The sequence below is a fragment of the Poecilia formosa genome, unplaced genomic scaffold, assembly GCF_000485575.1.
Source record: "Poecilia formosa unplaced genomic scaffold, Poecilia_formosa-5.1.2 Scaffold270, whole genome shotgun sequence".
Lineage (NCBI taxonomy): Eukaryota > Metazoa > Chordata > Actinopteri > Cyprinodontiformes > Poeciliidae > Poecilia > Poecilia formosa.
In genome coordinates, this window is record NW_006800209.1 from 620,821 (window position 1) to 633,235 (window position 12,415).

At 39.7% G+C, this 12,415-nt stretch overlaps 1 protein-coding gene across 3 annotated transcripts; it reads left to right on the plus strand.

Moving 5' to 3' along the window:
* Nucleotides 1-1,136: 1,136 nt before the first annotated feature.
* On the plus strand, nt 1,137-12,334 carry slc2a5 (solute carrier family 2 member 5). 3 transcript variants are annotated; one of them, XM_016681133.1, is made up of 14 exons: nt 1,138-1,257; nt 4,330-4,453; nt 4,566-4,664; nt 4,746-4,906; nt 4,989-5,113; nt 6,617-6,769; nt 6,857-6,982; nt 7,074-7,261; nt 7,389-7,499; nt 7,629-7,730; nt 9,676-9,751; nt 9,967-10,094; nt 11,850-12,029; nt 12,226-12,334. In XM_016681133.1, exons 2-14 carry the CDS (start codon nt 4,367-4,369, stop codon nt 12,253-12,255), a joined length of 1,566 nt encoding a protein of 521 aa, XP_016536619.1. In that variant the 5' UTR covers nt 1,138-1,257; nt 4,330-4,366; the 3' UTR covers nt 12,256-12,334. The 3 variants fall into 3 exon arrangements, with proteins under 3 accessions (XP_007570992.1, XP_016536619.1, XP_016536618.1); XM_016681132.1 differs by lacking the exon at nt 12,226-12,334 and adding an exon at nt 12,060-12,197; XM_007570930.2 differs by lacking the exon at nt 12,226-12,334 and having other exon boundaries at nt 1,137-1,257; nt 11,850-12,197.
* The last annotated feature ends 81 nt before the right edge of the window (nt 12,335-12,415 follow it).

Sequence of the window (12,415 nt, forward strand, 5' to 3'; positions counted from 1 at the left end):
TTAAAGTAGTATGATTATTTGCAGGTGCTCTAAATCGGTTAGCAGACTCTTTTTTTTTGTCCTTGCGGACAGCAGGAAGCACACGGATGGCCGCTCTCTCTGTATTTCCTCCAGTATTTAATCCATTGTGTGATTTGGCTGACATTGAAACACCTCGGGCTGATGAAAACACTTAAGGAAGAAGTTTGTGCTCTCTCTCCTCTCTGCTGGCTCCCTGCCCGGTTAATTCATTACGTTCAGTGTACCTCTCAGCTGTGGTGACCACTCGTCAGCGGGAGTCATTTTTATACTCAACACGAACTGTTCATTTAGCTGATTCTGTTGTTGTAAGAGCCAATTCTCAAATTCACTGTCCAACTCACTAAATAAGGAATAACTTCAAGTACTGAATGGCAACCTGATAGCAGAACAGCATTCACCAAGAACATGAAAACACCTTTAAGAGAGGGCACACAGAGAATAAAGCTACTATGGTTTATTATTACTTCAGAATCTGGACATTCAGGCAGCAAGCAGCTAAAAGTCCCAGTAAAACAAGTTTGTGGTAAGCATGTGACATCCTCTGTCTCTTCTTTAGATCATGTGATGTTGCCCTGCACATTAGCTCCACCAGCTGTTCACTGCAGTCATGGCCACTGCAGAATATTTCTCAGTGCTGATGTTAAGGGTTTCACTGCTTTATTTTATTTTATTTTTTTTTTATAAGCCACTGCTTAAGTTTATGGTTAAACTTAAAGGTATAATGAAGATTACTTTAGTTTTTCATGGATAATGAATCCATCAAATTTCTAAGTATATTTGTAAATGGGGCCAAAACATATGGAAGCCCAGCAACCTAAGGGAGACACAGACTTTCCTCTCCCCAGTCAGTTGGGCCAGATCCTCTGGAGAAATCCCAAGTCATTCCCAGGTCAGTCAAGAAATAGACCCACTGGATGTCCTGGGCCTTCTCCTGGCATCCTACCCAGATGGTCAAGCCAGCTAAACTGGCTCCTCTCGATGTGAAGAAGCAGCGGTCCTCGTTTGCTCTCCATCTATCTCTAATGGAGAGCACCACCGGCCGCTTCATGTTCGGCTGCGTACTGATCCACATATCATCCTTACAAGATAGTTCGTCCACGCAGACGTCACTTAGCAACAGCCGCCACCTTGGAAACAAGAATTCTGATTTTCAGAGCTGCTTCGTGTAGCTCCGTTTTAGCAGGTGGAGGGTCGGGTACATATAATAAGGACAACAGAAAAGCTCCATTGATGCAAGTAAGTGTATTTTATTTCTATAGCAAAGGAAAACAGAAAGATAGCAACGTACCTTTTAAAGAAAGCATGAACTTGTGAAGAATTACGCCGCTCAAGGTGGCAGCAAGTTGGAGTTGCTCTGTATCCTTTTTTTTCTGGAAGCTTTCGTTCCTGCGTTTCTGGCGGGAAAAATTGTTTTTTTAGGACCGTCTTTCTGGTTTAGGATGCTGTTCTGCTGGATTGATTTCTGCTAATATTTTCTCATTTGTTATTATGCGTAACCACGGCAACAATGCAAAAGCTGAAATAATACAACTGGAACCAGAAAACCCTGGAGGAGTTGAAAAGGAGGAGTCGTGGATGCAGAGCCGGAAAAGGAGAGAGAGCATGAGGAAGTCCAAACCATCTCTTCCATCAATCATAATGGGCAATGTCAGATTCTTAGCTAGCTCTTTGACTTCCTACGCAATTCATACCAGCTGCTCTCAGCGTTTTTACACAAACAATGTATTTGTTCGTTTTCATAAAAACAATTAATTAATAATAAATAATTGGAAGTCTTAAACTTCGATAGTTGCTGTAAAGGAACTTAAGAGTGAATTAGCATGAACCGGAAGTGTTCTGGCTTGACCGAAGCATAGACATAATATAAGGATAGACGCCTCATGGACCGCTCTCGACTATTGTCGCTGACGAGTTTAGGGCGGCCATCTTGGAGCGGTACACCACTCCACTCAGCGTTATGTGTTTAGCAGGCACAATGACGTATCAGCGCATTTAATCGATCATAACACACTTTTTTGTTACTGGAAACCTTATTCAAACATCTATCAAAGCTACATTTATAAACAATTGTATTTTTTAAGTATGTTTTTAATACATAGTTCATCATATTTAAATATGCTTAGTGGCTATAACAATAGAATAGGAATGGAATATTCTGATATCGATGTATGAAGAGCATATTACAAAGCACACAGCCGTTCATAATTAATTTAATAAATTATTTAGTAATTTATTATATATATATATATATAATAATGGCACAAATAAATACTGATTGATTTGTTTTACACAAATGTCAGGGACTCGTAGTTATTAAATCCTAGGGTTGTTGTTTTTTTTCTCGTACAAACACAATCTTAAACAGATTTTATTAGCATCTTATTTGATAGACAAAGTAGCTCAAACAGAACCATGTTTGCATGTCTCTTATAGCCGCATAAGGTTTGTGAGCCTTGTTATGTAAGCAAGAAGTAATCTATTAAACCTACAATAAAACTTGTCTTTGGGCTGCTGTGATATTTTTAAACTTTTTACAGTTACAGTTTGTAAATGATAGTTAAAATTTCACTCTTTCAATATCACCGTTGTAATAGTGCTGCTCAAAATGTTATGTGGGTACAACCTCATGTTTCTATCCATTGTAAGCTGGGCTTCCAGTGAAACACCTTGCCAAATTTAACCCGGAAACTATTTATTAATGTTTTGATAAGATTCCTAACACACAATCCCTCATGTTGGTTTATCCTTTTAAAGTCTCACCTGACTCATCTTGCAAATGATTCTTAAGTTTATATGCCTTTCTTCTTTTCTTCAGAGGAGTTTATTTTGTTAACACTTTATCTTCTTTTTTTTTTTAACTCCGATATGAGATCTATATTTGGGATGATTGCTTTTGCACCGAGATGCCCTGGAACTGACATCCAGCTTTATGAGCAAACAACACTGGCGATCTTTTATAGGCAAATAGACTTAACTTCGGAGATAAAAACCGTATAACATATTGTAAACAGAGCAAGCAGAAAAAGAAACGTACAGCAGTACTGATCCTGCAGAAGTTTCTTCTTTCATGTAGCTTCCCAGTGTGCCATAAAAGCAGATAGATCCAATAAACTGTAGAGGGATGAAGAGTGACAGTTTTGGCAGCTGTTTGTCACTTTAGTGTCCTGCTGTAATTCTTTTTAAAAGCAGTAAAGGTGCCTTATCACTACTTATCTTTTATTGGCAGTGATCACCCTTACTGTTCTTATCAATTTAGGCAAATCGATAAACACAGCTATTATATCACAAAGCTGTGGTGTGATACTAATGCAGTGCCTTTGTCACACTTCAACAACAATCTTTTATGTATTTCATTAGAATGTAACTGGACAATACAAACACTGTGCGATTGGTTTCAAGTTTTTATGGCTAAAAGTCAGGTGATTCCTGAATGAAATTGCATACTTTAATCTCAGTATAAATGCAGCTGTTCTCTAAAATAGCATCCTTCAGCATCATGAAACGGGGTTAGCTTATAAAACAATATTTCATGCTGTTCTGTTAGCAACCCAAAAGCGGAAAGAGCATTGTAAATCTTCAAATTTACAGCAATCCTGAGAAACAATGCGTTTTAGTCAGATGAGACTACATGGAAAAACCTATTTGTGGAAGAAAACTAGTACTGACCCTCACCTCACCATCCAACGGTGAAAAAAAAAAATGCAGCATCCCTCTGTGGGGATACTTTTCTTCAACAAGAACAGGCTCACTGGTCAGGATTGATGGAAATATTGGTGCAGCGAAGCAATGGACATGGTAAAAAAAAAAAAAAAAAAAGAAAAGAAAACCTTGCAGCCACTGCAGAAGACTTCAAACTGGGAAGCAGGTTGTTCAGCAACCTCAAACATGCAACCAGAGCTTCAGTAGAAGGGTTTAGATAAATACATATTCCCACGCAAAGTCCAAACTGAGACTGTGGAAAGTCTTTAAAAAAAAAAAAAAGGTGTTCACAGTGATCTATATCTAACCCATGCATCTTTTTCCTATCACTTCACATTTATGGACTATTCAATCACGTTAAAAGTCAAAGTCAAACAAAGATACCTTTACGTTTTTGGTTGTAATGCTACTTAACGTGAGAGGGTCACTCTTGCTAGGCACTGCATGTATATCTGCGCTAATTTCATCCTATCATTTAATATATCTCCTGTTCATTACATAAAGGTAAAATTAACTTCCTAGACCTGATAGCAAAGTCAGCAGCATGAGAGCAATAATTACAAGTTGTATCATAAACCTTTTCCACGTTCTCTGATCTTATGTCCAAAGGGCAGAGTGAACGCTGCAGCAAAAACAAAAAGCAGCTATGCTTGCAGAATGTGTCTCAGAATGTATCGGCAGGTACACCATGGATGAGAAGCAGGAGCTGGAGAACTCGGAGGAGCGGAAAGGGGTGAGTAGCACTTAAGCGTTTGGTTTTGTCCAATCTGTCCCTGTGACTAAATAATCATTATGGATGACATTTGTGTTGGTGACAGATTTTTCCTCATGTTTTCCCCTATTAGAGACTAACAAAAGTTTTGGTACTAGCCAGTCTCGTCTCCGCGTTTGGCTCATCCTTCCAGTATGGATACAACGTTGCTGCAGTCAACTCTCCGGCACCGGTAACTGTTTTCTTGTTTTAACAATCATTCATGCTAAGGTTCGGATCAGAGACGCTTTCAGCCGTGTTCTGTTCTCTGCAGTTCATGCAAGACTTTTACAACAAAACCTACATCAGTCGTTACAATGAGCCGATGGCAGAGAGCCTCCTGACTGTGTTGTGGTCAGTGACTGTGTCCATGTTCCCGCTCGGAGGCCTCTTTGGATCTCTGATGGTGGCTCCTCTGGTCAACAAGCTCGGCAGGTAAAAACTCATTCACAGCGAGCTCTGCAGTTCTGCATCTAGGAGCAGGTTGTGTCTTTAATTAGTTTTAACTGTGCAACAGGAAGGGCACCCTCCTCTTCAACAACATCTTCTCCATCGTCCCGGCGGTCATGATGGGAGCCAGTGAGATGGCCAAGTCCTATGAGCTCATCATTTTGGCCAGGATCTTAGTGGGAATATGTGCAGGTTGGACATTTCATTTGAAAACGTTTGCCGAAGAAAAGCGTTCAACTCAGTCGTTTTTCATGGTCTGACACCTGGATGCAGCTAGCCCCCACAATTCCTTCAACTCTTAGAAAAGAGTTGTGTCAAATGTTTGTGCCTCCATAATCTGTACGGTATTAGTAAATGTTTCTAAAGGCAGTCAAAGATCAACCCCAACATCACAGAAATCAAAATTGCTACCTTTGTTCTGTTTCGTGCAGCAGAAATGTTTGGCTGCTTTGGTTTAAAGGTCTATGTAGGCGAAAGGTCTGCCAGCACTCGCGCAACACCAAAATCAAACACAACGGGTGACAAACGTGTGCGCTGCTAAAGGTTTTGTTTGTGCTGTTTGAGTAGTTAGTTTTTAAAAGAAACATCTTATTGTTTAAAATAATTAGGACTTTCCCAATTATTATATAATAATTTGAGAGGTTTTTTTTTGTTGTTGTTTTTTACTTTTGTGTGGATGCTTGGGAGCCGAAGCAACCCACTGTTCATTTTACGCAGAGTTAGTCTTTCTGAAAAGACTGTGATAAAATACTCAACAATTATGACTGGTCAGTTTATTTGACTGACACTACATTCTGCCAATTTGCATAAAATAGAAAGAAACACAATTTTTTTATCATTTATCACTTTGAAGATTAATGTTTTTGACCGTTGAAGGATAGATGTTTGCAGTTTGGTGACCTAAAAATGTAAACATTTAAATTCCCCAATTAGCAAAATAATCAAATCTGGCCACCTCTCCTTCCCTTAAGTTTATAACTTTCTGTTGCCTCCATTGACGTCTTTTGGTTCGCACTTTACCCCTCCACACCGCCGCTCCCCCTTTCTTCAAGTTTTTATCATGATATTTTACTGTAGCCAATCAGTTTAGGATCAATACCTGGAAGTAAATTCACTTACATTGAAAAAAATTGACAAAGTTATTAAGTTTAAAACTTGATGACCGCTTTATTATCTGGTATGAGTTTGATAATAACCTCTTGAGGATGATAAAGAACATGTCACTACATTTGTTTAACATCGGTTTGTCTTCAACAAGAACTACTTCCAAATTCAGTCTTTTTGTTCACATAAACTGTACTTTAAAGTCACCGACTTAAAAAAAAAAAAAAACTCCTCTCATTCACACATTTCAATGCTTTTATCACATAAAAGTAATTATGAAACGTGGCACATCAATCCATGTAGATTAATTTTTAACTGTAGTCACGTTTAATCAGATAGGATTTGCCGTGAGTTTGTTTCTTTGCCCTTTGACCCGTTATTACACAGATTAATACTCAATAATTGTCAGATAACTTGAATGAAACATCTTGATTCTGTTTGAGCACACTATGTTACAAAGTCAGTCAGAAAAATGTTCTTGGTTGTAACATGGTGAAATGGGAAAATGCTACAAAGGTTGAAATACTTTTGCAAAGCGTTGCAGTTCGGGCTGGCGTACATATATTTATTTTACCCCATCCATGTTTGCAGGTCTGTCATCCAACGTGGTGCCAATGTATCTGGGCGAACTCGCACCCAAAAACTTGCGAGGAGCCATTGGAATCATCCCGCAGCTCTTCATCACTGTTGGCATCCTCGTTGCACAAGTGTTTGGCATCAGGAGCATGCTCGGCAACAAAACAGGTGTTCATAAATCCAAGTGGCTGCTTGCCGTTATTTTGTTCCTCACACTCAGCCGTCAAACAAAACCCTGACTGTGCTCTGATCCAGGCTGGACCATCATGCTCGGCTTGACCGCCATTCCCGCTGTGATCCAGTTGATTTTCCTGCCGTTCTTCCCGGAGAGTCCCAGGTACATGCTCATCCAGAAGAGAGACGAGGAGAACAGCAGGAAAGGTGAGAACCCGGGACAGAAAACCAGCCGCTTTACGTGGCCGCATCAAAACTAAACCGCAATCGAGTTTTGGTTGTGATTTGCCCCTCTCAGCGTTGAAGCTTCTGCGTGGCTGGGAGGATGTGGACGAAGAGATCGAAGAGATGCGTCTCGAGGACCAGTCGGAACAAGCAGAGGGTCATCTGTCGGTGTTCTCCCTGCTGACCCAGAAGTCTCTCCGCTGGCAGCTGCTCACCATCATCGTTTTGAACATGGGCCAGCAGCTGTCCGGGGTCAACGCGGTGAGGCGAGGCGTCATTCGTTCAAAACGCTGATACCTGTTTTACTTTAAACATTTTCTATTACAAAGCACCGCCATTTGTTACCAGCCCCTTCCTCAACTCTTTCAACAATGCGTTTCTTTCACAGATCTACTACTACGCAGATAATATTTACCGATCTGCCGGAGTGAACGAGCAGAACGTCCAGTACGTTACAGTGGGAACAGGTGCAGTGAATGTCTTCATGACCATAGCTGCTGTAAGTATCCTGAAAAAGTTTTAAAAATAAATAAAAATAAATAAATAAATAAAGTAGAAGAGCTGAAATCTGCAGTCTAATTGTGGCAGCTGGAAGCTTCAGCTCTGAACAGGAAGCTTGTTCTCTCAGGTCTTCATCGTGGAGTCCTCAGGCCGACGGCTGCTTCTTCTTCTGGGATTCGGGATCTGCTGCGGGGCCTGTGTGCTGCTGACTGTGGCGCTCAACTTGCAGGTAAACTGCGAAAGCTGCAGCGTGACTCGGATCCAACACGTCACTCTGGTGCCCTCTACTGGCCTTTTTTTAATAGAGTCCTCTGTTTTTAAGGGTTTTCTTCTTTTTTTTTGGCCATTCTTTGACATTTTAAAGCATCAGACATTTTTATTTATGGACAACAACAACAAAAAATAACAACCTGAAAATATTTTTGTGGCAAAAGCAGTTTGTATTTATGGATCTCAGTCTTGATGCCAAAGCCTGAAGTGACCTTGTAGCCATTTCCAGACTGATACATGTCAATGACACATTCAGGAAATGAATCTGGCCGAGCAGACTGGGAAACGACCAGTTAAAGTCACACCCCGGGACAAAGCAGTTTTAGGGAAACGAGGATGTGTAAAAACATCTTTATACAACCAATGAAACACAAAGTAATTGATTACTATTACAAGTCCATAGTTACTCCGATCAATTGACAAAAGTGTAGCAAAATATTTCAGCTGTATTAGCTTACTATGATTGATAGGATTGTTGAACATTGTGTTAAAATTGGGTATTAATATTTTTTCCCCCAAATCAAAGGTTTAATTCTTCAATTGAAAAGAAGTGTTTCTGACCGTTCTGTCTCCTTTATTTTTGGGATGGAAACATAAGACTGTGTAACTTTGTAAAGGTCCCACATAAATAATAATAATAATTTAAAAAAAAGTATATTACACTCGGAAGACTGTGAAAATGTTTTAAGCAATAAAGTTTAACCTTTACTTTCTGTAGTTCAATAAGAGAATGCCCAAACCTTGCAGCGATGCGTATATTTAATGCACACACTCCCCCCGCTTGGCTGTTTTCGCCGCCTCTATTTCAATAAAGGTTGTGAAAACATCCTGCTGTTATTATATGATATATCAACTGTCTGGATAAAGCAGGTTGAAATGCCCCAAAGCAGTCTGAAGAAGCACAGGCAATCACAAAAAGTGAAGAAAAACAACAAAACATTAAGTTTTTACAAAACAGAATGCCAGAGAACTCTTGGTAATTATAACAACCTGCTAAGTAACACTGACAAGATTCACTACCGCAGAAAAATGAAAGAAAGAAATATTACAGCAACGGGACTATGGCGCAGATAATCCATTTAATTTAGACGTTTTAATCAGGCAAGCAGCTGAAGTACGAGGTCCAAATAACGAAAACCGCTCTGTGGGCTTTGATAGTTTCCACCTGCAGTTTCCACCTGGTCCAGGGAATAAAACGATGATCCCGCATCTCTGTTTGCTGAGGTTGCTAAAAATCCGAGACACTAAAAACCAAAATGCCAGCAAGAGCTTCTCAGTAATAGATAGACGTAGCGCAGAGCACAGTCCGTCTTTGAAAGTGTTGCATTCAGACTGATAGCAGTGACACCGCACAATGATGATGAATGAGCGTGCACGCAGTAGGCTACTGTGGGGAAAAAATGCTAATTCATATCTCATTTATTTATTGCTTTGCTTCCTGTCAGACTTTATGACATTTAACGCTGTGTGGGCAATTATTATTAGGCAAGACTTATATTTGAGGATTATTTATGTTAATAACCAACTGCAGAGCCCTCTGAGACCAAGCCCTAATATCTTCTTTTAACTTCAAGAGTTCTGCATCTCTCTGAGACGTAATTTTGTTTTTACTTTTCAGAGTCAGTTAAATCCCATTTTACCTAAAGAAAAGAATCCGACTAATAATTTTAAGCATCTTGACACATAGTGTTGACCTCCTTAGGTCCGTCATTACACGGATACACATCACCTACAGTGACTAAATCCATCAGCATTCAAGTTTGTCCGGCTTGGAGTTAGAAAATATGCCTAGAAAAAGATGATGTGGTCAAAATACTCTCTTGCCAAAGTGTAAGAAGGTTGTTTATCATTTCTGTTGCAAACTAATGATGGGATTAATGAAAACATTGCCTGTCTGTTGATAGGCGAGTGTGTCGTGGATGCCTTACATCAGTATCATTTGTGTCATCATCTACGTCATGGGACATGCCATCGGACCCAGTAAGTCTGACCCACCTGTGGTTATTTACCCACACGCTGCTTACAACATTATCCATTATCTGAAGTGCTGCTTGGACCAGACATGTAATCACAGATTCTGTAAATTCAGCTCTCTGTCATGGCAGCCTCCTCTCTTTTGGCTCGAGAGGACTGGTGTGTGTTGCAGTGTTCCGGTTGTGGTTAACCCCGTGTGCGTGTGTGTGTGTGTTCGGCAGGCCCCATTCCAGTGGTGGTGACCACTGAGATGTTCATGCAGTCGGCTCGGCCAGCGGCCTTCATGCTTGCTGGCGCCGTCCACTGGCTCTCCAACTTTACCGTGGGCCTCATTTTCCCCTTCATGGAGGTTGGTTAAACAAGAGACACCAAAGCAGCTGAAGCTTATCATTTCAATATGTTTTTATTATGCGCAAATGTTTTTTTTTGTTGTTGTTGTTTGTTCAAAGTGAAATCAGCAAGGCAAATCAACATTATAGCATTTATGTCTAGTAAAAAACATTAGTTTCCTCCACTTAACATATATATTTACATTTCTTCTACAAAGGGAATTTTACTTAACAGACAAACTGAAGTATTTACCCCTTGAACTTTTCCATGTTTTGTTTTATTGGGATTTTGTGTCATAGACCAACACAAAGTGGCGTAAGTAAAGGAAAAGGATGTATGGTTTTCATACATTTTCTCGACTAATCTCCAGTAGCCATCTCTTTAGTTAATAGGGTTCATCTGGTTTTATTAGATGTGTGCGATATTGCATGCATATTTTAGTATTTATCTGGTTGCAAGTAAATACAGGGCTTGTACCTCTGATACTAATGATGCCAGTGCTCTTTGTTTATGTTTGATACGTCATCTAATGTCTCATCTTTAGGTGTTTTTGTAGGTGTGAATTATTTTGTTCAAACCTAGGTCAGAATCCTGACATAGTTTATAAGTATCTGCAAAATATTTTAATAGCATTAACGCAATTTACTTGCATTTTTTCCTAAATAAACAAAGTGCAAAATATTACAATTTGAGCAAAAATATTTTTTATGGTAGATTTGAGAGACTACAATACAAAAATAGAATAAAATTTCAAGATGGAAACTGGATCTAAAGTATCAATCTTATCCATCCAATACTGATACCGACTTAGTACCGATGTTATAGATATTTTGGATCCATCCACTCACCTTTAGCTGGACAAGAAATCCACTGAAAGTTTGCAGTTTTCCTCAAGGTACGAAGGGGACACAGCGAACATGTGGAAGAAGTTGCTTTGATTAGATGAGATCATTTGGACATTTTTGGCAAAAGGTGAAAAACTAACACTGCACGTCCCCCCAAGCCACATGGTAGTGGCAGCAGCAGCATGCTGAGGCTTCTGTGACAAGAACAAGGAAACAAGTCAGAGTTGATAGAAAGATGGGTTGAGAAAAGGTAAAAAAAAAAAAAACAAACACCAAAGACATAACCTCAAAAGGCTATCTTTTTCATCATAATTCATAATGATCTTTGTGTTGGTCTGTCACACATACAGTAAAATCTCAATAACATAAAGTTTGTGGTTGTAAAGTCTCAAAACGTAAAAGTCTGGTGGCCATGAAGATTTTTTGCAAAAAATATTTTACGGCTCAAGATTTTTGAGTTGATCCATGCTGAATCTGAGACTCCTCAGGATCCGCCATGACGGTGTTGCGTTAAACTTTTAGAAGATATGGTCAAAGTTTGTAGCTAGACGTCTGTTGATGTTCATTTGCCAAAAGAAAACAAAAAAAAAGGTTTACATCCAGCAGTTCTGGATGTGTGACAGGTTTGTAAACCATTCCTGGGCCTTTCCAGTAAGAAAACAACATGCGGCCCATTAGCTTTGACTCAAGCCGTTCTCTTTTAATAAACATGCTGGCGAAACCTACAGGATGAAGAAAAACACAACAAATGAAAAAGGAAACAAGTGCGGAATGTGTTTAGGTAGAAGAAACCAAAAAAACTAGAAGAGCATTTCCATAAAATCAGCTCATCTCACTTCACCTTGACTTGACTTCTGTCTTCCTGACATATTTACAACCTCTCCTCCTGAGGACAAACAGATTGCTTTTCCTGTCCTTCTCTCTTTCAGCGAGGCCTTGGCCCCTTCAGCTTCCTCCTTTTTTCCGTCGTCTGCTTTGTGACGCTGATCTACCTCTTGATGGTGATGCCCGAAACCAAGAGCAAGACCTTCCTGGAGGTTTCCCGGCTGTTCAACGAGAGGAACAACATGGAGATCAAAATCTGGGAGGAAGATTTGAAAGACAACAAGGAGATACTGGACAAGGAGATACTGGACAAGGAGATACTGGAAGGAATAGAGAAGATCACTGCCTTATAAAGAAAATAAATTATAAGCACTGAGAGAAAATATTAGCTGCATGATGCAGCAAAAGACTTCAGTGGTTTTATTTAGGCTCTGTTCTTTGTCTGCGAGGATTCAGACTCGAGCCGTTTGTCTTTGGCAGGATATCTTTGAGCATTCTTCTGCAGGTTAAAAATACGACAAGCAGATGCCACTCCACTGGCAGAGGTGTGAATGCATGCACGAGTCATTAAAGAAACCAAAACCTTTCATGTAGGTCTTTATTTATGAAGCAAAGACATGAATGCATGGATGAAGCTGTGACACACATTTTAAATATTGATCTGCAAGAG